At 44.7% G+C, this 27,252-nt stretch overlaps 1 protein-coding gene across 3 annotated transcripts; it reads left to right on the top strand.

Annotated features, from left to right (window-relative positions):
- Positions 1-62: 62 nt before the first annotated feature.
- On the top strand, positions 63-27,143 carry cacna1sa (calcium channel, voltage-dependent, L type, alpha 1S subunit, a). Of its 3 annotated transcripts, none has more exons than XM_062483376.1 (43): positions 63-556; positions 1,680-1,785; positions 5,716-5,855; positions 6,006-6,148; positions 6,578-6,730; positions 6,951-7,156; positions 7,483-7,586; positions 7,800-7,945; positions 8,096-8,177; positions 8,410-8,570; positions 9,407-9,632; positions 10,123-10,330; positions 10,647-10,767; positions 10,960-11,074; positions 11,182-11,281; positions 11,513-11,582; positions 11,754-11,886; positions 12,210-12,339; positions 12,604-12,663; positions 13,042-13,148; positions 13,273-13,360; positions 13,568-13,675; positions 13,776-13,828; positions 13,943-14,089; positions 14,218-14,419; positions 14,923-15,081; positions 17,274-17,384; positions 17,624-17,707; positions 19,549-19,596; positions 20,038-20,064; positions 20,489-20,614; positions 20,736-20,801; positions 21,361-21,452; positions 21,568-21,727; positions 22,090-22,217; positions 23,270-23,366; positions 23,478-23,580; positions 23,706-23,807; positions 23,930-24,057; positions 24,475-24,600; positions 24,837-24,982; positions 25,095-25,272; positions 25,584-27,143. In XM_062483376.1, the coding sequence occupies exons 1-43, from the start codon at positions 369-371 to the stop codon at positions 25,818-25,820; spliced, it is 5,415 nt and encodes a 1,804-aa protein (XP_062339360.1). In that variant the 5' UTR covers positions 63-368; the 3' UTR covers positions 25,821-27,143. The 3 variants fall into 3 exon arrangements, 2 of the variants coding, with proteins under 2 accessions (XP_062339360.1, XP_062339282.1); XM_062483298.1 differs by lacking the exon at positions 19,549-19,596 and adding an exon at positions 18,167-18,226; XR_009932597.1 differs by lacking the exons at positions 19,549-19,596; positions 25,584-27,143 and adding an exon at positions 18,167-18,226 and having other exon boundaries at positions 24,844-24,982; positions 25,095-25,233.
- Positions 27,144-27,252: the final 109 nt, after the last annotated feature.

Genomic DNA, 27,252 nt, shown 5'->3' with positions numbered 1-27,252 from the left:
GAGAGAGAGGGGGGGGGAGAGAGAGAGAGGTATGTCAGACTGGGGGGGAAAGGAGAGAAGAGTCAGAACAGTGTCAGTCACTCTAAGCAAGAGAGACACCAGGGAGCGACCGATGGAGAAAAGCAGAGAGAGGCAGAGGCCAGGACTAAAGGAGTAAACAGGACTAAAGGGGTAAACAGGACTAAAGGAGTAAACAGGACTAAAGGGGTAAACAGGACTAAAGGAATACACAGGACTAAATGATAAAAGAAGAGACACATTTTGGAGAACAGGACTAAGAGAAGCTTTAGCCCGGAAGCTAGCCCGTTAGAACAGCCTTACCCAGCTCCAACCTCCTGTTTGAGCCGGAGAACCACCTAGGAGCCAAGATGGAGGGTGGCAGCGATCCGCCGATGACGTCTTACATTATGGACGAGGAAACTCTAAAGAGGAAGCAGAAGGAGAAGCTGAAGAAGCTGCTGGCCACGGGGGGCAACCCTCGGCCAGCCCGCTCGCTCTTCTTCCTCACCCTGAAGAACCCCTTCCGGAAGGCCTGCATCAACATCGTGGAGTGGAAGTATCCTGACGGGGTTAGGGGTTGTGGGATCATGACTGGATGTGTGGCTGGATCTAAGTTAATTCAGTTATGGAGTCAACAAGGTTTACTACATGATTGTTGGTTCCTCAACGTATTTTATAGTAACAAAATGCAATCCTCCACTTTGAATCAGAAAATATTTAGAACACTTAGTAAAAGCACTAACTTTTAAGGCTTTACTTTCAAAGAGAACTACTTTAGTCCTTTTGCACATAGCCTTGCATAGACCTAGGCCTGCACCCTAAGCAAGGCTAATATGAATGAGTATATCCACAGTAATGGAATTCTTCAATGTGCACTAATCCATGAATGCCGTTGATGGACATAACATTTAAAATATGGGTTAAGTTGAGGCAGTGAGATGATATTTCCAGAGGACAGACAGCTGTCTCAGTGTGTCACAGGCTAAAAGCAGACATGCTAAGCCTAGAGAATGCAATGTCACAGCTCCCCTGCTGGTACCATGTGGAACTTGCAATCTGAATTAAGTCTATGATAAAAAGTAGCTTCATCCCTAACAAGTCTATCCAACAATACTTGAGGCAGCACTGATTGTTTAAATGTGTCATATTATCCCCTAACAGTCGTTACAAGCTTAATATAGTAGTTTCAACTTGGCACAACAGCGTCATTGCCTTGTAACGGAACCATTGTTGGAGTCCGGTTCTACCTCAGTGTTCTAGATCCTGTTGGCTATATGTGGATGTCCTGCATGTAGCTGCAGATTGCTTCAACATGCAAATGACTCCAAAATAGACCGGAATTACTTTATTGGTGTGGCTGATATCTTTAGATTTCTGAGATGGCCTGTAGTGAGCTCTGCAGATTCTTGTAGTTTTATACAAAACAAGCAAACCCATTTTAGGTGGAGGCGTTGAAATAATGATGTCATGGTTGGCATATCTACCCTGGTGCAAATTCATAGCTTCTCTGGATGTTAACAATATAGCTGCTTGTTACTCCAAAAGTCCAAACATTGTCCTCAGGGAATAATATATTTTTTTAAAGCGTTGGTAACTGAGCTTGATTAACACCTAGAAGGTTCTCTATGGGTGTCTCTATGGACCCATTGCCGGTGTATTTCCTGAGTTTTCCCTTCCAGACCGTTTGAGATCATCATCCTTCTGGCCATCTTTGCTAACTGTGTGGCACTGGCCGTGTACCTGCCCATGCCTGAGGAGGACAGCAACAACACCAACAGCAACCTGGTAAGCGTGTGTTTGTCTGTGTGTGCATGTAGGGTGTATAAGTCAACCTATTTGAGTATATGAGTGTGGTCGTAGAGAGGACTAAGATGTGGGTGGCCTTAGCTTAGTGGTGAAGCTTCTGACTGGAGATCACAGGTTCAAATCCTCCTGTACTCCGCTTGGGATGAAAGCATTTGCTAAATCAAATATATTCCCCTTCAGTCCCTCCCTTCCCTCTGATTGGTCAGGGCTCCAAGATCCTGTTTTCTGCAAGACAGGCGGCCAGAATGTAGAAGACACCGGTGTATGTTTCAGCTGGGCATGCTGGTCTGCTCGCTAGGCTGTATGTCAGTTTGACATCATCAGCAGTTATCCGATCCAGTCATTCGTTGTTTTTGGCTGCCAGCCAACTGGCACTACTTGATGTTACAGTGTCCGGTTATTTAGGTGTTTGCATCTTTTTATACATAAAATATTGAGGGACAGTTCATTTTTGAATGCTTCAAAATGGGAGAAGATACTCTGGGGCTCTGCTTGCTGGAAAGCTAAATTAAGTTATTAGTTAGTGTACGTTTTACTGGCTCATCACACAACAACACTTCTTTAGGTTCCACTACTACTAGGGACTATTTTTTCTACATGCACGATTGACCTAAAAGCACCTGCTAAATTAATAAAATGTGCTGTAATGTAGCTGTTTTGTGGTGTGTGTGGGTATTTGTGTGGGACAGACACTGATGCCAGCTCAGATGAAGAGAACGGCTCGCTGGCTGTATTAGTAAATCCTGCATGCGTTATGACAGGGTGAGGACAGGAACAAACAGGGATACACATTTTGGCTCTGTGTCTCCCCCTCTACCCCTTCCCTCCCTGTCTCCCCCTGCCCCCTCTACCCCTTCCCTCCCTGTCTCCCCCTGCCCCCTCTACCCCTTCCCTCCCTGTCTCCCCCTGCCCCCTCTACCCCTTCCCTCCCTGTCTCCCCCTGCCCCCTCTACCCCTTCCCTCCCTGTCTCCCCCTGCCCCCTCTACCCCTTCCCTCCCTGTCTCCCCCTGCCCTCTCTACCCCTTCCCTCCCCTTCCCCCTCCCCCCTATAACCCCTCCGCCCTCATTGTCTGAGAAGCGTAACAGATAAAAGCAGTTGATGGACTGTGGTCATATGAGACACAGAGGCTGTAGCTGGACCACTGATCGCTGCCACAAGAACTTCAAACATGTCCACACTTACGTTTCGAGAGACACTGATCTAGGGAGAATTTCACTCAGCCAGAGGTTCAAAGAGGTGTCCATGTCCTGTGCCCATAATTGACCTGTGTCATTTGGGGTCTTGAAAGAAGGGCTGTGAGGACATGGTTTGGTGTAGCTTAGCATCCCCATGTGTCTGCCATACGCATACATAATAAGTGAACCTTATAAAAAAAGGATAGCTACATTTGTCAGTATATTGAAGGACCACTACAGAGTTGTCAAAGTGCTTGAATATTTTGTACAAAACAAGCAACCCCATCTTAGGTACTGATAGCATAATAGAGTCTTTTCTACATTGTTAGATTATGTGTTGTGCTGAATCTGAATTAAACTCGGAATTAAATGCAGGAAGTATATGGTACGTGCTCTACCCTGGAATCTGTGTTCAGTCCAGCCATGACAGCTGACCCATACACTGATGTCAGATACACAAAGGCTCTGGTCACACCAGAACACTAGGCTGGGGCTTGTCCCCTTACACACACACACACAAGTTTAGATTCATATTCCTGTGGGGATTCACAATTCAATCGCATTCATTTTTCCCTAACCTTATCTAACCTGAACCCTAAACCTAACCCTAGCATCTATCCCTAACCCCTAGAACGACCCCTAAATTCTAACCCCAACTCTGATTTAATTCTAACACTAATTCAACCTAACCATAAACCTCCTAAAAAAACCTGAAATAACACTTGAACTTCCGTGGGGCCAATAAAATGTCAATTATTTTCTTGTTGTTCTTGTGGGGACAAACAATCCCACTGACACACACAGACGCACAGACAGTGGCTGGCTCGTGGCGTCCCTGCGTGGTGTCCTTGGGTGATTGAAAGGGCCAGGTGTTGCTCACACGCACACTCATGCACACTCTTCCTTCATGTCTCATGGACGCTGAGTGTGTAAACTACTTAAATTTAGATCTTCCCTCGTCAGGGTACTAGTACACAGAACAGGCAGTGGGAGTGTGTGTGTGTGTGTGTGTGTGTGTGTGTGTGTGAATGCATGTTTGTGTCTCAAATTTCTTCAAGTACATTCAGGCGGTCACTGTGCAGTGTGTCAGTGTGTGTGTGGACAAAGACAATTGTTTGTGGTGGGATGTTCTTCCTCTCTGTGTCAGAAGAAGTATATAGATAAAGATACACACAGTGCTGTGCTATAAATGCCTCTGGTGAATGTTACCCTGTGTCCATGTTGGGCTGCTGTGCCAGCTCTTTATACAGCAGCACTGTATAAATATAGAGTATATGTATAATGATGCATAAACCTAATTGATTAGAGCTTTATTTACACACCAAAGCTGTTTGCACATGGACTTATCCCCATGCTGAATACTAAGACCCTATAAAGTAACAAGTCCTCAAATAGAACACAGCTTTAAGTTATATTTCAAGATCAAGTTTAAAGAGTAAGCTAACTGTTCTAGGGCCAAAATCTTGCACTGAACTAACTGAAAATGTCATTATGAGGGCCTGTAAAAGAATGCGCCTATATTGATTGGTTCTTGCCTAGTTTGTTTGATCGCTTCCATCCAAGTAGTCTTCAGTGTTTCCTTTGAGGTAAAGTCAAAATGTGTAGCTGAACCTGAGTGTATTTTGAAGGTAGTGTTATGGCTTTAATGAACACTGGGACAGCAGGGATGGTACCTGGGTACGGCAGGGATGGTACCTGGGTACAGCAGGGATGGTACCTGGGTACAGCAGGGAGGGTACCTGGAGCAGGGAGGGTACCTGGGTACAGCAGGGATGATACCTGGGTACAGCAGGGAGGGTACCTGGGTACAGCAGGGAGGGTACCTGGGTACAGCAGGGAGGGTACCTGGGTACAGCAGGGATGGTACCTGGGTACAGCAGGGATGATACCTGGGTACAGCAGGGATGATACCTGGGTACAGCAGGGAGGGTACCTGGGTACAGCAGGGAGGGTACCTGGGTACAGCAGGGAGGGTACCTGGGTACAGCAGGGATGGTACCTGGGTACAGCAGAGAGGGTACCTGGGTACAGCAGGGATGGTACCTGGGTACAGCAGGGATGGTACCTGGGTACAGCAGGGAGGGTACCTGGGTACAGCAGGGAGGGTACCTGGGTACAGCAGGGATGGTACCTGGGTACAGCAGGGAGGGTACCTGGGTACAGCAGGGAGGGTACCTGGGTACAGCAGGGATGATACCAGGGTACAGCAGGGAGGGTACCTGGGTACAGCAGGGAGGGTACCTGGGTACAGCAGGGATGATACCAGGGTACAGCAGGGAGGGTACCTGGGTACAGCAGGGATGGTACCTGGGTACAGCAGGGTGTCTCGGGTACCTGGGCCTCTGAAGGCCTGTTGGTGGTCAGCAAACCTCTTCTCTGAACTGAAATGGTAGAGGAGCCACATACCAGAGGTCACAGGTCACAGGGGTTCAGTTTTCACATCGTATAAAAACCTGATCTCAGTGGACTCATATATCTGCGTTTGTTCATCTTCCCGGAACTTTATACTTCATTGCTTTTATTGATCTTGAATATATCTGTATATCAGTTACTTCGCCTCATACATTGCATCAAAGTCTTTTTGCAGTCTGGTATCCACCATAAGAGTACATCAAGTTAAGATGTCAAAACAGTTTTGCTGAGAGCTTGGTTTGAACTGGGTGAGCCACCGCTGGAGCATCACCATGGTAACTAACCCCTCTTTTCTTCCCCCTGTTGTGGTTGGTCTGCAGGAAAGCCTCGAGTACATCTTCCTCCTCATCTTCTCCATAGAGTGCTTTCTGAAGATCGTGTCTTATGGCTTCCTGTTTCACGCAGACGCATACTTACGAAATTGTTGGAACATATTAGACTTCGTCTGTGTGTCTGTAGGGTAAGAAACACATTTATTACCAATTTACAATTGTAAACTATGAAACATTGAACTGTAGTGGTCAAGCAATCTACACAACTTTGCATAAACAGTAGTTCAAGTTTAGTTTTAGGTCTAGTTGTTGACAGTCTGTCCTTCTTCGCGGGGCAGGTTATTCACAGTGGCCCTGGACACCATCAACCACCTCAGTGGGGTGGAGGCCCAGGTGGGGGAGAAGGGCGGAGGCTTCGACATGAAGGCTCTCCGTGCGTTCAGGGTGCTGCGGCCCCTGCGTCTCGTCTCAGGAGTCCCGAGTAAGGAACCGGACCTCGGGGGTTGGGGGTGGATTTGGTTTCCGGGCAACTAAGTTTGTTCAAACTTGACTTTGATGCTTGTCTTTTTATTTTGGCTTGATTCTTTAGGACTCTATGATTAAATTGAGGTAAACCATATGGGACTGAACATTTAAGGAGAATCCAAATGGGGTTGTCTAGAACTGTAGATCAGCCTCTCTCAATCCTGGTCCTCGTGCCGCCTTACCCTGCATATTTTAGATATTTCCTTATTTCAACACACCTAATTCAAATGAATGGGTCGTTACCAGGCTTTTGCAGAGCAAGATAACGACCCATTCATTTGAACCAGGTGTGTTGGAGCAGGGAAACATCTAAAGCATGCTAGGCAGCGGATCCTGGGGACCAGTATTGAGAAAGGCTGATTGTTTTCCTGCTGTTCCCTTCCAGGCCTACAGGTGGTGATGAACTCCATCCTGAAGTCCCTGCTGCCTCTGTTCCACATCGCCCTGCTGGTCTTCTTCATGGTCACCATCTACTCCATCATGGGGCTGGAGCTCTTCAAGTGCAAGATGCACAAGACCTGTTACTACACAGGCACAAGTAGGGCTGCTGGACATCTACACACACTTTGAGTCAAATCAAACATACAGATCCTTAATAGCTCTCAAAGGCCACAAAAAATATTATTGATCTCTTCATGATTGATCAGGGAATGCTGTAAATATTTACTCACACAAGAATAGGTAGACACACATACTGTACCAACAACGCACACACACAGTCCCACACACTTCCCCTAACTCCCCTGTCTGTGCTCCAGACATCATTGCCACGGTGGAGAACGAGAAGCCTTCTCCCTGCGCCCAGGCAGGGAACGGGCGTCGCTGCACCATCAACGGGACGGACTGTCGGGCGGGCTGGCCTGGGCCCAACAACGGCATCACACACTTTGACAACCTGGGCTTCTCCATGCTCACGGTCTACCAGTGCATCACCACGCAAGGCTGGACCGATGTCCTTTACTGGGTACTGGGTTTTTATACTACTATTACTGCATCACTGCACTTTACCATTTTTACTTTTTCAGAGATCCCTTATGGATGACATTTACTTAGGTTTATTGTTTTTTTGTAACATGAAGACGGTCAATGCAACAATGCAATTTATTTCTCTCTGTCTCCCTCTGTCTCCTCCCACCTAATCTCCCTCTCTCCCTCCTCTCCCCCCTCTTTGCCCTCCTCCCCCGTTCCCTCCTCCTCTCTCTCCTCACTGCCCTCCCTCCTTTCACCTTCCCTCCCTCCGAACCTCATCCCTTGTTTCTCCTCTCCCTGCTCCCTCCCTCCTCTTCCCAGGTGAATGATGCTATAGGTATGGAGTGGCCGTGGATCTTCTTCACTACTCTCATCCTGGTCGGCTCCTTCTTTGTTCTCAACCTGGTTCTGGGCGTGCTCAGTGGGTAGGAGTCTTGTTCTCATGTCCTGTTTGTCAGTCTGTCCTTGGATCCTTCCTGAAGTTCAGCTTTTCTCTTTGTCCACTCCACTCCTCTACCATTTCTTATTCATCCTGCTGTCTTTATTATTATTATTCCTCTTTATCTTCCTCCCCTCGTTATCCTCCTAATCTCGATCTCTCTCCGTCTTCCTGTCTCTCTACTGCCTCCCTCCCCCAGTGAGTTCACAAAGGAGAGGGAGAAGGCCAAGTCCCGCGGAGAGTTCACAAAGCTGCGAGAGACCCAGCAGCTGGACGAGGACCTGAAGGGCTATATGGAGTGGATCACCCAGGCGGAGGTCATGGACAATGACCAGGAGGGACAAGGTGATGACCTCACTCTCCCAGGCGCAGCAGAGTAGAGCTGCTGAACATGGAGGGCACCTGTCTTATTCCTGCCCAATGTTTGTAACAACAGAATAGAATGCACTAGAATGCAACAGCTTGTGACTGTCGTCTGTTGTCCCTGTGGATCAGGTCTGTTACCTCTGGAGGATGGAGGATCAGAAACAGGAAGTCTACGGGACATGGACACCATGCAACGCATCCTGTATTACTAGTGAGTACACTACAGCAAGACCACTAGTTAGTACACTATATCAAGACCACTAATTAGTACACTGGTCTTGGTATGCAGGTATACAGTAGTGTACTGTACACTACTGTATACCTGCCCATACAGCTAGTGAGAACTGTACACTACACCTAAACTCCTTGTCAGTATTTTTTTTCTCATCTGTTGCTCTCATCTCTTCATCTCGTCTCTTCTTCTCATTTGTTCTTCCATCCAGTAAAAAAGCCCGGAAATTGAACCGTTTCTGCCGGCGTAAGTGTCTGACCTGGGTGAAGTCTGGTGTCTTCTACTGGTGGGTCATTCTACTGGTGTTCCTGAACACGCTGGCCATCGCTACGGAGCACCACCAGCAGTCTGACAGACTCACCAACTGGCAAGGTCAGCACTCGCAACACTCCCATGGCCGTATCCACCATTGAAGACACCGAGGTCCGGACCTCTGTATTTTTTTTCCGAGGTGTATATTAAAATTCATAAAATAATTGGCTGATAATAACTCTTTGGTGCCACACAGAAAACCAACCTTCTCAAGTGACTGCTTGATTGAGTTGACCAATGAAGTTGGCTGGGGGGCGGGCTTTACGCTCCACTGTGCTGCACTCATTGCCAAAGATTTAAAAAACTGTATTTTGTACTCAAATGAATGCAAAAAAAATACGCTCTGCATGCAAGAATTAATTGTGGAAGTCCATATCTAGGTGCAAATGAAATCTAGACTAGGTCTGGGCAGAGCAGGGACCAATTTTACTAGTCGTCTGCTTGTAGTTCATCGCCATGATTCATCCAGAACCAGTAGCTCCAGTGCACGGTCGCTCTTCGTTGGATACTATACAGTGGCTGTTAATTCCAACCCCCCTAGCAAACTTAGTTTTTGGACCTGAACACTCCCTGTCCTCAGGGTCTGCTGTCCTGTATGTTTTACATGTTTCCCGCTCCAACACTGACCACCATTCTAACGAACGGGGTCATCCAACCTGGTAATAACCATTCATTTGAAAAAGGTGTGTTGTAAGAGAGAAATAGCTCAAACATGCAGGACAGGGGGTCCATGAGGACTAGGGTTGATAACCACTGGCATAGACACTGTCTAAGTAGAATAATGGTAAAAAAAAGAAAAAAGGAACGCATATAAAATTGTATACCATTTGAAAACATTACTGGACCACAACAAACAGCTTAACTGACCCCCCCCCCCACCCTTCCATAATCACCAGACGTCGCCAACAAGGTCCTGCTGTCTATGTTTGCCATCGAGATGGTGATGAAGATGTACGCGCTGGGGCTTCCCTCCTACTTCATGTCCCTGTTCAACCGCTTCGACTGCTTCGTGGTCACCACCGGCGTGCTGGAGATCATCCTGGTGCACATGGACATCATGTCCGTCATGGGGATCTCCGTGCTTCGATGCATCCGCCTTCTGCGCCTGCTCAAGGTCACCAAGTAAGACTCTCTCAGGTAGAGAGGGAGAGATGTGCTCAGGTAGAGAGTACGTTAGAGATATGCTCAGGTAGAGAGTACGTTAGAGATATGCTCAGGTAGAGAGTACGTTAGAGATATGTTCAGGTAGAGAGTACGTTAGAGATATGCTCAGGTAGAGAGTACGTTAGAGATATGCTCAGGTAGAGAGTACGTTAGAGATATGCTCAGGTAGAGAGTACGTTAGAGATATGCTCAGGTAGAGAGTACGTTAGAGATATGCTCAGGTAGAGAGTACGTTAGAGATATGCTCAGGTAGAGAGTACGTTAGAGATATGCTCAGGTAGAGAGTACGTTAGAGATATGCTCAGGTAGAGAGTACGTTAGAGATATGTTCAGGTAGAGAGTATGTTAGAGATATGCTCAGGTAGAGAGTAATCACTAATCCCTGGCGTGTGTGTTTGTGTGTGTTTGTGTGTGTTTGTGTGTGTTTGTGTGTGTTTGTGTGTGTCAGGTACTGGACGTCCCTCAGTAACCTGGTGGCCTCCCTCCTCAACTCGGTGCGCTCCATCGCTTGCCTCCTGCTTCTCCTCTTCCTCTTCATCGTCATTTTCTCCCTGCTTGGCATGCAGGTGTTCGGGGGCAAGTTTAACTTCCCCAACCGGCCCAAACCTCGAAGCACCTTTGACAGCTTCCCTCAAGCCCTCATCAGTGTGTTCCAGGTCGGTCCACAGCAGAATCAACGTGAATTAAAAAGAGTTAACACTTCCATAACTGGTGACGGGTCGTAACATAAGAAATGGTATTGATGAAGTGAAATGATAAAGTGTAGCAATTCAGGAAGCAACACTGTCACCGGTAGAGACCTAACATGTCCAACATGTAGATGGGTTTCAAACACACTAGATCTGAATGTGGATGTATTGTTTGATGTTCCTCTTTGGTTCCTCCAAAACACACCCTGACACACGTTCACTCAAACCAACTCAAGTAATATGAGGTGGTATTTGAACATTTTTTTGCTCTTCTTTTTGCCAGATCCTAACAGGTGAGGACTGGAATACCGTCATGTATGACGGCATCATGGCATATGGAGGTCCCATCATGCCTGGGATCCTGGTTAGCATCTACTTCATCATCCTCTTCGTCTGTGGAAACTGTATCCTTACAAGGGAATCCCTGAACCTGTGCGTACATGGTCCTGATGCCTGAGGATTTTCATCTTTAAAATAAGAATGTTTGTACCCACACCGTTTCTGACCTTGTGTATTTGGGTGGAAGAGGTGTAGGTGTGTAGGGTTAGAGTTGTAGGGTTTATTTGTCCTCGGAAGGAAACTTTGACCTCCCTCAGACATCCTGCTGAACGTCTTCCTGGCCATCGCCGTGGACAACCTGGCGGAGGCCGAGAGTCTGACATCGGCTCAGAAGGACAAGGCGGAGGAGAAGAAACGCAAGAAGCTGCTCAGGTGAGGGAAGACTAATAATAAAGGTCCCAGGTCAAGCTTGGGAGCTGTATGTCTGCAGGAGAGACCTGGGTATGCTATTACCAGCTGCTCTCTCTCCCTGTCGTCAGGGCCAACATGCCCGACAAGGCAGCTGAGGAGAAAGCTCTCCTGGCCAAGAAGCTGGCAGAACAGAGAGCCAAGATTGACGGCATCCCCACTACAGCTAAGGTATAACTGGAAATAGATACAGCTCACACAGCCAACTGGAAATAGGAATAGCTCACACAGCCAACTTTATATAGGTATAACTCACACAGATAACTGGATATAGGTATAACTCACATGACCAACTCGACTTTTTGGGAAGTTTCAGCATTTTTGTTGTTGTTGTTGCAAACCCCTTCTATACATACATATAGAACATCTATAAACAATTTGTTTGTTTGTTCTCCCCTACAGCTTAGAGTGGACGAGTTTGAGTCCAACGTCAACGAGATAAAGGACCCTTTCCCACCAGCAGACTTCCCAGGTGAATAGATTCTCTCTCATCTCTCACCTGGACTAGAAACATCTGTGTTGAGGAGCATGGGATTATGACATCAGATATCTCTTCAAAGATATCTGATGTCATCAGTTTTTCCATGTCAGAGGCCTTTACAGATTACTTCTCTGTTTACAACCGAACATCTCTGTTGCCCAGGTGACGATGAGGAGGAGGACCCTGACATCCCTGAGAGCCCGAGGCCTCGGCCAATGGCAGACCTGCAGCTGAAGGAGGAGGCGGTGCCTATGCCAGAGGCCAGCTCCTTCTTCATATTTGGTCCTCAGAACAAGTAACGATGAAGAGGATGATGAGGATTATGATGAAGATGATGAGGATGATGATAAGGATGATGAGGATGAAGAGGATGTTGATCATGTTGATTATGAGGATGATGATGATGATAATAAGGATGATGATGATGAAGGTGATGAGGCTGATGATGATGATGATGACCGTTGACCACGTTATGGTGTAGATTCATTATGATTTTAAATGAGTCACTCAACAATATACCTTTCTCATTTGTTTAATGGTAATAACATCTTTCTGACAGTTTCTAATTGGTAAAAGTTTCCAACGACAAATGTTTTTGTCGTTTGTTCCCCCTCCCAGGATCCGTAAGCTGTGCCACCGCATCATCAACGCCACCACCTTCACCAACATCATCCTCCTCTTCATCCTCTTGTCCAGCATCTCTCTTGCCGCTGAGGACCCTATCGACCCTGTGTCCTTCAGGAACAAGGTGCCCAGATATCTGCCTGTGTCAGTTAACCTTTCAGGAACTGTCCATGTACTATATTATTCTTTATTTTCTTTTATTTGAAAGAGTCACTAGCTGTTTTATTTAATATTTTACGACATGAAATGAAACATGTAAGAAAGGACAAGCTACTGTCAAGATTAAAACCCTTCTTTGTATATTCAAGTGTTCTGATCTCTACAGTATGAGACATTGTGTTGGACTGCTCATATGGAAGTCTAACGCCTTTTTCCTGTTTCGTTGAAGGTGCTGGCATATGCAGACATCGTCTTCACTTCCGTGTTCACGGCTGAAATTGTGCTCAAGGTAATTGGGATCAATCGGTTTGTCAATGCATTGTTGTGTTTCTTTTGTATTGAGGGAGGCTGTTGTTTAGTAGAAGTAGTGATTCAGTTGAGTCATTTAAATCTGACAGAAACAACAGTACTGACACCTACTGGTGTGATGAATTCAATCACTGCAGTGATCACTTATGATGGAACACTCATTTTGAGTGTTCCATCATAAGTCTAGTAAACGTGAGTCAAAAATATATTATATAATATATAAAATACAGTATGTAATGGTTTTGTCTGGGTATATGTTTGGCAGTATAGAAAGTATAAAATGTCTGGTCTATTCAATCGTATAAACTTGGCTGTAGTTTTACATCTGTATTTACCACATTGATGTCCACCCAACCAGATGACTGTGTATGGAGCTATCTTACACACTGGCTCCTTCTGCCGGAACTCCTTTAACATCCTGGACCTGGTGGTTGTCAGCGTATCCCTCCTCTCCATGGGCATGGAGTAAGTAGTCCCTGGGACATGGGATTTGGCTAGAGGGTGTCACATAAAAATGGATTGTGCCCTCAGACATGTTGTCTCTCTCTCGGGGGCGTTTAGTGATGGGTTGTGTGTGTGTTGTGTCCAGGTCCAGTGCCATCTCCGTGGTGAAGATCCTCAGGGTGTTGAGGGTGCTGAGGCCTCTCAGGGCCATCAACAGGGCCAAGGGTCTTAAGGTGAGCTGGTGTGAGCATCATCCATCCCATTTACCTGCTTTTTACCTTTTATATCTGCTTTTAGCCACCCTGTACATTTATTAATGGTTTTTGTTACTGTATATTTATACTGTGAATGGGATTATATGTTCCTTCTTCATACTTGATGTGTTTTGTAAGTCTGACATTGCCTTTGGTAAAGTGTGTGTTTCGTCTGCGTTGGTTTAGCACGTGGTCCAGTGTGTGTTTGTGGCCATCAAGACCATCGGAAACATTGTGCTGGTCACCATGCTGCTGGACTTTATGTTCGCCTGCATCGGAGTCCAGCTCTTCAAGGTGACCTGCACTCTCAAACACAAGTCTCTCTTTACCACAAGAGAAACATGGCAACCAAGAACCCTAACTGAACCGTGGTGTTTGCGTGTTCTCTCTCCAGGGCACGTTCTACGCCTGCACAGACCCTGATAAGATGACTGAGGCAGAGTGCAAGTAGGAACACATGCGTATGATTTCATACAAGCTCATCTCCCATTGAATCCTCTGCCTCCTTCTTTATTTGCATCACTGTATATCCTCCTTCCCCCCCCGCCCTCCCTCCACCAGGGGGTTCTATATAAAGCACCAGGAGGGGGCTCTCCATGAGATGCAGGTCCATAAAAGAGAGTGGATCAACTCAGAGCTCAACTTTGACAACATCTTCAGCGGCATGCTGGCTCTGTTCACCGTCTCCACCTTCGAGGGCTGGCCCAAGTGAGATGGCATTTGATACCGACGCTCTTCTGGGCTCTAATAGAACCCTCGCACATTCACAACATCCCTTTACCTGTGGAACTAGAACTGTTTCGTGAATGTGCTACTGTGTGTTTCTGTGTGTATAGGCTGCTGTACAGAGCCATTGATTCCAACATGGAGGACGTGGGCCCAGTGTTCAACAACCGCATCGCCATCTCCGTGTTCTTCATCATCTACCTCATCCTCATCGCTTTCTTCATGATGAACATCTTCGTGGGCTTCGTCATCGTCACCTTCCAGGAGCAGGGAGAGCAGGAGTACAAGGACTGTGAGCTGGACAAGAACCAGGTGTGTGTGTGTGGGGGGAGAGAGCAGGAGTACAAGGACTGTGAGCTGGATAAGAACCATGTGTGTGTTCGGAGTTGGTGTGTGTGGTCAGTCTGTGTGTGGGGTTAGTGTGTGTGTGTGGGGGAGTGTTTGTGGTGGGTTAGTATGTATGTGGGGTCAGTGTGTGTGGAGTCAATGTGTGTGTGTGGGGGGGTAATGTGTGTGTGTGTGTGGGGGGGGGGTAGTGTGTCTGGGGTCAGTGTGTGTGGAGTTAGTGTGTGGGGGGGGTTAGTGTGTGTGGAGTAAGTATGTGTGTGGGGGGGTGAGTGTGTGTGGGGGGTCAGTGTTTGTGGGGGGTGGTTAGTACGTGTGGCGTAAGTATGTGTGTGGGGGTGTTAGTGTGTGTGTGTGTGTGGGGTCAGTGTGTGGGGGGTTAGTGTGTGTGTGGGGGGTCAGTGTGTGTGTGTGTGTGTGTGGACATGCAGAGAATCTGAAGCCTGTTGTTGCGCCTTGAACCATCCCAGCGCCAGTGTGTCCAGTACGCCCTGAAAGCACGGCCCCTCCGCTGCTACATCCCCAAGAACCCGTACCAGTACCAGGTGTGGTACATCGTCACCTCCTGCTACTTCGAGTACCTCATGTTCCTGCTCATCATGCTCAATACCATGTGTCTGGGGATGCAGGTACGCTGCTAACAGTTGCAGGTGTTGAACACGTTAAGTGTTGAGAACAAAACTAAGTATTTGTCTGTTTTGGGCAAATTACACTTTAGGAATCACCCAAAATAGATAAATATTAGGTATAGATTGAGTGGCAATTCTCTCTGTACACTGTAGAGATTGACTGTAAATATATTACCATAGTAAAAATACATGTACTGAACTGTTGGTGAAATGCTCCAAACATTGGGTGTAGTGAAATTAATTGGGTGTGCTTTGCCTTCGGCAAGGGCACAACCTTTGTTCTCTCACATATATATTATTATTGGGTGTGCTCAAGCCTTCGGCGAGAGCACAACCTTTGTTCTCTCACATATATATTTATTATTATTTATTTTTGCCCCCCTAAATCTTTGTCAATATTTGGCCTACATAGACAACCTAGGTGTCAAAAGTTTCGTCTTGGTAGCGATTGAGTTGCTTCTATTGGAATTTACGTTCCGTTGCATGGTTTAGGCTGAAGTTAAGTTTTTGTGGCGAAAAGTGAAGCTAACGGTGGCTAATTTGCTAGCCACAGTCACTGACGTTACTAACGTCACTACGTCACTAACGTCACGAAAACACGCGTGACTACCTTTGGCAGAACATTCGTTTCGCATCTGTTAACTTGGGGGATAGCTAGGCTAACTATAGCTTTACTGCAAGGCAGCTGCAGAAACGCCACAAGCAAAGAGGCCAGGGTGATAACTATTTACTCATTTTACTTTGTGATATGACACACAATTGTGATGTGTAATGTACAGTATAAGCTGATATTATTAAGGAAGTACATCTACTTTCGGAAACAGTAGTCTACTATTTCACTGAAGTATTAGCATCATGACATTAGCCTGTGTTGCCCGGGCAACACATACTACAGTGGTCTATGATGTAGCGTTATCTGTTTTCAATCGTTAAAATAAACATTCCTCACATATACATTTTCGTTGTAGGATTTATTCTGACATTAGTAAACGATTTGTTGGTGAAATTACCATTACCTGTGGTTTCAAACCAGTGTAGCTCACTGCAACGCTGTAGCTTACGCGAGACACACTACAAAAACATCTACAGTACACAGCTGTTTAGGAAGTCAAACGGCGACAGAACATGTTCGGCACTCCCCTTACTTAAATCAAAAGTCTATCTAACTACTAACCTGAACTTCATTGCCACAGCCTAAACGTTGTCAATCTGTTCATGAAAATAATTAATTTCAGCTTAAACCATACAACGGAACGTTAAATACAATTCAACCAACGCAATCGCTACCAAGACGAACACAGCAGTAGTCTAGTACTGTACCGTAGTAGTACAATTTACCGGGGCAGCTTCTCCACACAGGGCTATATCGCATTTTGCGTTGTTACTGACAATGATCGCTACCAGTGAGCTTTTTATGAATGAGCGATTTTCCACTAAATAAATGTCAAGCTTATTTACGTTTTGGGGGGCATATTTTCAGTTAGCAGATGGTACTGTTTGAATCACGATTCCATCTTCTACTGCCGGTAACGTCGTAGAATAATCTTCAAAGGGGGTTCTTTATTAATGAATGAATGCAATATGAGTAGGCTAAATCCCTGAAAATATCACGAGAAGGGAAAACTTAAAAGGACGTTTAAGTCATAGAGATTAGGTCCATTTTTACACCGGTCTGCCAAATGTATTAGTTTTGATTCAGCTATGAGGCTGCCTCTTGCAGGGGAAATGAGAAGATATCATATTTCATTCTACACTTCACTCGTATTTTGAGTTGTAGGCTAAATGAGCAGCAAAAAAAAGATGCTTTTAAATCTATGTCATCTTTATAAATAATAAGTAGGCCCTATGCATTTTTATATAAAATATACAGAAATATCAGTTGTAAAAATGTAATTAAAAAACGGACCCCTGTGCAACTGACGCAAGCAAGCACACCCTACAATTTCCCCAGAAATTGTACCCTCTCTAGTTTAATCTGTTTTTGAACATTTGCCTATTTTCCTTTTTCTGGTCTAGTATTTTTTTTTCGTACATATGCTGAAAAGCGTGTTATAATAATAATAATAAGACTTTATTTATATAGTACAAGTAATAAAACCCTTCTGAGATAAAATTAGTCAAATGCTTTGGTTAAAAAAAAGGTGTTAGGATTGACATGGTGCTGTGGTTTGTTCTGCTGCCCTGTATTCTAGCACTGTAACCAGTCAGAGCATGTGACCCACCTGTCAGACATGTTGAACGTAATCTTCACGGTTCTCTTCACCGTGGAGATGCTCCTCAAGCTCATGGCTTTCAAAGCTAAGGTCAGTCACTCTGAAGATACGATCTTCCTCAAACAGGTCACAAGACTGACACTAATTTAATTATAAAACATAAAGTGAAGTAGTTATTACCTATATATACTGTATATAGTCTTTTTTTCCTCATTTCACATACATACTGTATAATCACAATAATCTGTGTATTAAACTGTCCTTCCTTTGTTATAAAAACACAAACTCATAAACACACACTTTGACGATGAAAGTCTTCTCACCCACAGGGTTATTTTGGAGATCCGTGGAACGTGTTTGACTTCGTCATCGTCATCGGCAGTGTGGTTGATGTCATCTTGAGTGAGATAGATGTAAGTACCACGCACACAAACAACGCCCAATGGACACACACAAACACACATTGTTCACGATGACCAATAGAATAGTGAAACAATTATTTATGTTTTTAAATAGAGTGTTAGTAACGACACTTTTTGGAATACAGTTTACTCACTTTTAAATAATACATGATAAAATATATATATGCTTTGTATTTTACATTCCATGGCTTGTATTTACTGATGTAGAACACAAAATGAGGTTGGCACATTTATCTGTTTGACATTGTATAACTTTGTATAACTTCTGATTGTTTTTCCTGGTCAGCGGTAAGAATTCCTCTTTACTGTTCGAGATAACTTAAACGACATGCTCACTCTACAGTACAGTATTAGTAGTACTAGTACTAGTACTGGTAGTACTCACAAAACACCTGGTATTGTCTGTTGACTGTGTGTCTATCCTGATGCTCCACCCACTCACTTACTCAGAGACATACTGTCCAGACCCCCCTACCAGTCTTCGACAGCAGCATTAGCTCTGAGGATGCGGTTAGTATTCCACCTCCTCACCCTCTGGATGCCCCTCACTCCCTCACCTCCACTGCCACCTGTTCCCCTGCTGCACACCTGCCCTGAGCCACACCTTCCGATCCTCTCCAGCTCCAGGCCCTCTTCCAATACCTGAACTAAAGCCTCCCTTCCTCTCCTTCTAAACAAGGTCGTTGCAACAGCGTTTAGTTTGATGATCTGATGTTCAACTAACCGACATACAGAAACACCCCATCAGCTCATGAGGGAATAAAATACATAGAATTTCCAAAAGACAAAGTATCAACCAAACTTTATTTGAAATTTGATGTTGATAAATCTTGGACTAAACAGAGTTGCTGCTCAGTGCCATTTTGACTCAGTTTGAGTACGTAGATGATGAAGGGAGGAGGAAAGGCATCTGGTGTTTGAACAGGGCCGTGTGTCATGCCACCCTGAAGCTACATCTGCCATGCCTTGAACACCACAGTCTTGATGCTCCTTACTTTCTGCCCTTTACAGCTGGTCCCAGACCTGCCGCGTCATGTAGCTCCCATATGGAACTGGAGATTGGAGATGTAATTCTAGATCAATGTAGTTGTTTGGGGCAGAAAATAACTTGTGGCACTTTGCTTCACCATCATGTGTCTCTCTGTCAATCATTTGTCGAGGAACTGTGAGTGATATCCTTCTGTGATTTTACTGTAATTTCCACGTAAATGGTAGATGGATGGTAGAAGTCAGTTCAAGGGATGGTCCACCCCAGGATAAAGGGAATCAGATGGTTTGATTTTGAACGTTGAAAGGTGTTGGATATCAAAACAATTTTCACTCAAAGTGAGTTTGAAAATGTTACCCGGAGTCCCACCGCCCATGGAAATATGTTCGTAAAAACAGTCAAACCATCTAATCAAATTGACCTACCGAATACAGGAAAGAAAAAACAAACTGTAATTATTAAAGTCATCCTTTACTGCTCAAATGTTTTTTTCCCTGCCATGCTCTATATTACTGTAGCAATTAACATCTACTGTACAGTATTTGTTTCAGGAAATTAAGTTATGTTCGTAACAATAACACAATATACTTCAAATTGCCATTGCAGTAAACCTTCAGAAGATCCTTCAATCCATGTTCCAAAGCACCCTTGGGGCAGTGTGTCTATCCTCTTGTGTTTGTTGTCCTGTCGTCTGGGTTCTACTGGTTTTCTCTCTTTTTCTCTTTTGGTTCTTACCTCTTTTTTCCTCACATTCTGCCCTCTCGACCCTCCACGTCCATCTCCATGGCTGGCTTCCCTCTCCTTGTTCTGCCTCCTGTGATCTCCCTTGTCTTTCCTCTCTCAGGCAGCTTTGACCTCTTCTGGAGGGCTGTACTGTCTCCACGGCTGCGCTGTAATTATTCACATGCTTCAACTTTTTCAGTGTTGCTTTGACCTCACTTGAAGCTTGCCGAAACGTTGTTCAAATGAGTGCTGCACGAGATTTTCCTAACATTGCACAAGCTGTTCAATGGAACTTCTCAATAGCCATTACTAATCATTGTTTTGATGTCTATCACACCACCATCTGTTGATGTAACATTTAGCATTTTCTGTGCGCTAACTATTATTATTCATGCAAGGGTTAACACCATAACACGGTGATGATCTTTAAATACCTGGATCCTTTTGAGTGTGCCTTTTGAGTAAGTGTCATTTTGATGGTGTGTTTTGCCTGCGTAACTGTGTAGGAGACTGCCAGTGGCCAACTCTGTTACCAAGACTGAGAACTAGGCTGGCCAGTGGCAAAACATGAAGTAATCTCTCTATAACATTGGTGCCTTTGCTCTTTCAGGAGGTGAACCCCATGCAGGCCATTGCGGTATGTGCAGTTATCCATGTTTCCATGTCTTCATATTGTACAAAGATTTCAGATGAGTGATACCTCAAGGAAATATGAGGGATGGAAGTCACAGAAATGTTTTGACAAAGATGGAGGTGCTTGTCAAAATGCTTTGCGGAAAAAAATAGAATGATGAATTATCAGGTCACTTCCACCCATTAATCGTTTGCAGCAGATGTAAACAATACATTGGTGGAAGTATGAAAGATTGCTTGCTGTAAACAATCAAGTTTCCCAAATCAATTGACAATTTATCAAAAATTTTAAATTAATTCAAAAAATTCACAAGCCTTTTCATTACCTCCATTTTTGTCGCATCCACCCCTCATAAGGAAATGATCAAACTATAGCAATTGGTAATTTACATAAAGTATACTCACTTCAATGTTTTTTTTCTGTAAAGGCATCTGAAAATATGAGTGTGTCGATCACATTCTTCCGACTTTTCCGCGTCATGCGTCTGGTGAAATTGCTGAATCGATCTGAGGGAATACGGAACCTCCTCTGGACCTTCATCAAGTCTTTTCAGGTCTATCATCTACGTCCTTGTTAGATGAAAGTTGTGATTGGCAGCCAGGTGTCAATCTGAGTTTGTTAGAATAGATTTCTTACCGTGTGTCTGTCTGATGTTGTGATTGGTTGTTTTGCAGGCTCTACCCTATGTCGCCCTTCTCATCCTCATGCTGTTCTTCATCTATGCTGTTGTTGGGATGCAGGTTTGTTATCAAACACACACACAAACCTAGGATCAGTATATAAAAGATTTATTGATTACCCATGACCCTTTACCTATTTTGCAGAAGTAAATTACTCATACACCCGACATGGGACTAGCTTTAGCTAACTGAATACATCACAATGGAAGACTAACCAAATGTTGCCTCTGACTGAAATGACATCCACATAGATGGTTCTTGTCATGTATACATTAACTAGATTAAACCTGCAATAGGTATCATTATCAAATAAATTCAAATACATTTGAAACAGAGCCCCCAATTCTTGTCTGAATGTCCATTCTTTCCTCCAGCTCGAGTTTGACTATGTGATAATCCAGTTTTAAGATTGTATGACAATTTTGTGTGTTCTACAGAGCAAAAGTTAGCTACCATTAGCTTTTGGCTACTTTAGGGTACTGTTGCTATAGGTGATGAGTGATCGCTGGTTCCATGAAGTCCAAACTTCTATTTTTTGAAAGTGTAGTTGTCTACATGACACATTCAACCTGAAAATACACCTTCCTCTAACCACTTAGCCTTTGTCTTCTCATTGTAGATCTTTGGTAAAATAGCCTTGGTGGACGGAACGTACATCAACAGGAATAACAACTTTCAGACATTCCCTCAAGCTGTGCTGGTACTCTTTAGGTGGGTGTGCTGTTTCTGGGTGGTGTTTCACTAAATCACCTTTTTTTACACTTTTCAGAGAAACATTGAATGTTTTTGTTTTGAATGAGGACTAGGGTTTCCATTTCCTGTGCAGGTGTGCTACGGGGGAGGCGTGGCAGGAAGTGATGCTGGCCTGCTTGTACGGGAAGAAGTGTGACCCCAAGTCTGACTTCCTGCCCGGGGAGGAGTACACCTGTGGAGCTGGCTTCTCCATAGTCTACTTTATGAGCTTCTATATGCTATGTGCCTTCCTGGTAAACATCTACCCACACATGCAAATATATATCATCTATATATATATATAAGAACAAACCCACAATGTAAAAAAAAACACTACACAAGTAAATAAATAGATAATCAGTTACATAATGTTTTCATTAAATTAATTAAATTTAAGAAAAGTTACATTTCCCACAATGCATCACAACATAAAGGTGAAGATAGCTAGATAGTAGATAGAGTTAGAGTAAAAACAATAGATATATAAGATAAGGTATATGGAAATGCAGGTAATTTTACAGGCTCATTGTATCAGTTTGTATTTGTAATTTGCACAGGATTTTACCATTATTCAGAACAAACACATACAGACATTATTGATTTCTGTCCTCCACAGATCATCAACCTTTTTGTGGCTGTCATTATGGACAATTTTGACTACCTAACCCGTGATTGGTCAATCCTTGGCCCCCATCACCTGGACGAGTTTAAGAAGATCTGGGCCGAGTACGATCCTGAGGCCACGTACGTGTGTGTGTGTGTGTGTGTGTTTATTCACATAAACATGTAATTTAACAAAACAGAAACAGAAGAGCCATCTCTTTATGTTGAGTGTCTTACCTTCAGTTCAGATTGGTGCACGTCCAGTAGGTTGTTACTGTTCCAGACTTTTGGACAGATGATTGGAGAGATACCAGAAGTTGGTGAGGTGGTGACTTGAGCCAGTCTTAGTGGACACTGCCAGAGGTGAAGAGGTGTTGATGCCTGGGGACAGACCCAGGAGGATGTCACTGGATGAGGACCAGAGGAGAGCAGAGGGCTGGAGGGGATCCAGGGGGATGTCACTGGATGAGGACCAGAGGAGAGCAGAGGGCTGGAGGGGATCCAGGAGGATGTCACTGGATGAGGACCAGAGGAGAGCAGAGGGCTGGAGGGGATCCAGGGGGCAGGGAGTGGGCTGTGAGGAGATGGTCCTCTTCAGAGTCCTCCAGTATCCAGAAGGTAGCTGGTCGCTGAGCTCACCTGGTGTCTGAAAAGGACCCTGCGGTCACCAGCAGTCAGAGATGAAGTGGAGGAGGGAGGCGGGAGGAGAGAGGAGAAGGTGGAGGGAGGAGAAGAGATGCTGGAGTTTATTTTGGAACAGAGTACAGGCTGATGTTGTTGTGGCCGGGAGAGCAGTGAAATGAAACAGGCTACACGGTCACAACTACAATCGATCATGACAGTGTGACAGTGACAGTAATGAGTGTGACAGTGTGAAAGAGTGACAGTAATGAGTGTGACAGCGTGACAGTGACAGTAATGAGTTTGACAGTGTGACAGTAATGAGTGTGACAGTGTGAAAGTGTGACAGTAATGAGTGTGACAGTGACAGTAATGAGTGTGACAGTGTGACAGTGACAGTAAGGATAGGAATGTCAGTGTGATAGTGACAGTAGTGACAGTAACGACAGTAATGACAGTGTGACAGTGACAGTAACAGTAGTGACAGTAATGACAGTGTGACAATGTGACAGTAATGACAGTGTGACAGTGACAGTAGTGACAGTAATGATAGTGCGCATCCTGACATGCAGGGGGCGGATCAAGCATCTGGACGTGGTGACTCTGCTCCGTAGGATACCTCCTCCACTGGGCTTCGGCAAGTTCTGCCCTCACAGAGTGGCCTGCAAGGTGACAACCACACCAACTATGTTAGCAGTGCTAGCATAGCAAAGGAAATTGTTTCTCATTTGTGTTTTGGGGCCAAATGCTAACTTTTAGTTTGTGTTTCTGTGTCTGTAGAGGCTTGTGTCCATGAACATGCCCCTCAACAGCGATGGTACCGTCACCTTCAACGCAACCCTGTTTTCTTTGGTCAGGACTGCACTGAAGATCAAGACTGAAGGTGTCTAGTGAACGCACGGTCTTGGTGTCTCATTTGCATGCGTGTGTGTATGACAAAGGGGAGAGGGCGTAAAGAAGACAGTAATTTAGGATTTGAAAACTGATAACTGTGCTACTATTGGTCAGGTAATTTTGAACAAGCCAATGAGGAGCTGAGAGCCATCATCAAGAAGATCTGGAAGAGAACCAGTATGAAGCTGCTGGACCAGGTCATCCCACCAATAGGGGGTGAGGAGAACGTATATGCACCACACAATCAGAATCTGGAACAGTCTGACTCTCCCCCCAAAAAAATCCCCAAAGACATTTGGTGTTGTCTGATTGTGAAACTGTGGGCATTGATGTGACAGATGACGAGGTGACCGTGGGAAAGTTCTATGCCACGTTCCTTATTCAAGATTACTTCAGGAAGTTCAAGAAGAGACAAGAGGAGTACTATGGCTACCGGCCCAATAAGAAAAACACCACAGAAATCCAGGTGGGCTGTCCTCTCAACAACAGACACCACCCATACAGAGAAAGACCCAGAGTTGTGTAACCAATGAGATCTCATGCACAAAGTATGAATACAAGTTTGATTTACACTTGCCTTCCACTTTGAGTCCTGACAGGGAACACACACTGGGTAAAACATAGACAGACGTACAAGACTGCAATACAAGATCATTGATAAAGTAATATGTAAATTATAATTTAGATTATTATAATAATTTAAATTATATATTTAGGGATAACAAAACAGTAATATGAAGATACAATGGATATTCGGGTGAATATGTTATTCAGAGATTATTGTTTAGAGCTATTATTAAGATTTTGAGGCTTAAGGGACACAGGGGAAGAAGACACATTATCATGAATTTCTGACAAGGCCATCTCCCCCCCTCCCCCCCAGGCCGGTCTGCGGAGCATAGAAGAGGAGGTGGCCCCGGAGCTACAGAGGGCCATCTCAGGAGACCTGATGAACGATGAGGAGATGGACAGAGCCATGGATGAGGCGGCAGAGGAAGGCATCTTCAGGGTGAGAGGAGAGGAGGAGGACGAGAGGAGAGGAAAGGAGAAACAGAGCCCTAGAGACACAGAGAGAGCAACAGAACTAGATGGAAAGCCAGGGGGGAAATGTACTTGAGTGCATCAGGGAGATGGTGCAGAAGGCAGGACATTCTGATAAGGAAATTGTCTCACATCTTCTCTGTCTCTTTCTATCCCTTCCTCTCTCGCTCACTCTCTCTCACGCTGTCTGTGTTGACCATTCAGAGGGCAGGCGGTCTATTTGGGAACCATGTCGACCCCTTCTCAGAGCACGGAAACCAGAATGCCCAAGTGACCAGCCAGCGCCCTCTGCAGTTTTCCGATGGAGAGCCGGTGCCCAACAACATCAACAACAACAACGCCAGGCAAAGGTACGGGGGTTTGCGTGTGCAGGTGTGTGTGCGCACCAGTATATCGTGTGCCAGCTCTTCCTGAATGCTCAAGCCGGTGGATGAGGATGTGAAAGTCTCCTGTGCTCTGCAGCCTGCTCTACGAGGGAGAAGGTCCCGTCCAGGTGTATGTGATCTCAGGAGCCAGCAGGTGTTCCTCTCTGTCTGAGCTCCAGCTCCAGAGCAGCCCCTCGCAGCAGCCGGTGGGCCCTGGGGCCCCGCTGGCCCAGGGGCCGGGCCCACACAGTGCCGTAGACCAGGTGATCCAGGAGGTGAGAGCACAGGGGGAATCTATCATTTGGTGTGCTCATCTGTAGAGCCATCCGGGCACTACCAGGGGTGTTTGTAGTTATAGACAAGCTAGGTGGACCCCCACCTGCCCTTCAAAAACACTTTTTTATTTATTGAAGATTTCGACACGTGATCCAGAATGGCCAGAAACGCCACTGACTAAATGCTACACTGTGACATATTTTGATCTTTGTTAAATAAAACTTATATGACTTAACACAACAGCACGGTCAAAACATTTTAGTTGAGAGGAGTGTGCTGGTAGAGTAATGCGTCCTCCTCTGTGTTTTAGGCACTGATACACAGAGGTCTGGCCGTCTTGGCTGACGACCCTAGCTTCCTGTCCCTCACAAAGCAGGAAATGGCCGAAGCCATGAACTTTGACCCCAAGGACATGGAGACCTCGGCCTCACAGCTTCTGAGTGGTCCCAGAGGAAAGGCCAAACGGAAGAGACGACCTATCCCTCCTCTCCCCACATCAGCACCGAGCCAACTCAACCAATCAGCTACACCCAACAACCTAGTGTAGACTAATAGGCCACAGCTACTGACAGCTGCTGAATCTTTTACAAATTGGACAGTCCTGATTGGGTGTCCTGAGACATGGGAGGATGTCCGATTGGTTGAGCCGATGCTGAGACACCTATGTTACTGTACTACTGGATGTTTGTTGAATGATTTTATTAGAAAGAACCTTTCCTGCTTTATTACAGTGACTCATCGTCTAGAGAGGAATAGAGACAGTGGTAGAGAGAGAGAGGGAGAAAGTAAACAGAGAGATTACATTTTTTTATTAAAAACATTTTATTCACAGTACAGATAACTGTATAAATGATGTGTAATGTTCAGGTAAACGTCTTATTGTTCCAGTTGAACATGATGTTGACTTTTGACATGTTGATGTTTTGCTGGCATGACATGTTGGCCATGATTGACATCCTTGAAAACCATATTTTTGTATTGTGAGTAATGTCTAATTGGACAAGACCTTTGTCTTTAAGGACCCAGGTGCATTTTAGTAATAGTAATCCAAAGTTACACAAATGACCCATGTCCATTATTGTGCCAGAGCGCCATGTTTGGATACTCTTAGGATTATGACATCATAGCAGATAACAGAAGCTAATGTTGACTTTAAGTATCCCAGGATCAGTACTCTGGTTGTGGTTGATCGGAATAATTCTTAATAATTTTTTACACAATCAGGGACAGCATGGTCAAGGCCCTTTTCCTCTAAAACTATTTATGCTTTTTCATTATTTTGCAGACCCAACAATCTCTGGTCTGTTTTTCTTGAAATGAAAATTTATTTAATTTGGGTTTTTGTTCAAGTTTAAGACCATTTATTGAATGTGCCATTCACAGCTTTGTTGTAGAGATCAAGCCACAAGGGCAACAGAATGTAGAAGTGCTGGTGAAGTGCACTTTTAAGAAACTAGATTGTCTTCTGAAAAGGTAGTGGTTGAGACACTGTTTCTTTGTTGGTAATGTAAATGTCAAGAAGAGGCTTGGAATTACAAATGTAGTACTTTATGAGAATTCTAATGTAAAGAAACCTTTTATAGATCCACCATAGGCATCATTGTCACTTGTCTGTGGCAACAATGCTATTTTTGTCGTAAAAATATTCAGTTGAAATATGACTGTTCTGTCAAATTAATTACATTTTAAAATTAATTATAAAACACCAGTAGCATGTAACGCTCAAAGGTGATAAATTGTATTAGTATGAATAAATGACCGAGTGTAATTGATTATGCACGCAAAATAATCATTGTCACCATATTGAGATTATTTGCACTTGTCCAACAGATATGCAAATCACCCCCAAAATAAAGAGAGATACCAAGAAGTCCTGCTTCATGTTAGTGAATTTAGCAGGTCCAGGATGTAGCCTATTGTCCAGGTAACTGGTGTAGACGTTTCATAGTTTTCTCTCATGCGAGTCTCTCCATTTCTAC

Source organism: Osmerus eperlanus, chromosome 1 (genome assembly GCF_963692335.1).
Source record: "Osmerus eperlanus chromosome 1, fOsmEpe2.1, whole genome shotgun sequence".
In the NCBI taxonomy this organism is placed as follows: Eukaryota; Metazoa; Chordata; class Actinopteri; order Osmeriformes; family Osmeridae; genus Osmerus; species Osmerus eperlanus.
Note: the sequence above shows the minus strand (reverse complement) of the source record. Positions and strands in the feature narration are given on the sequence as shown.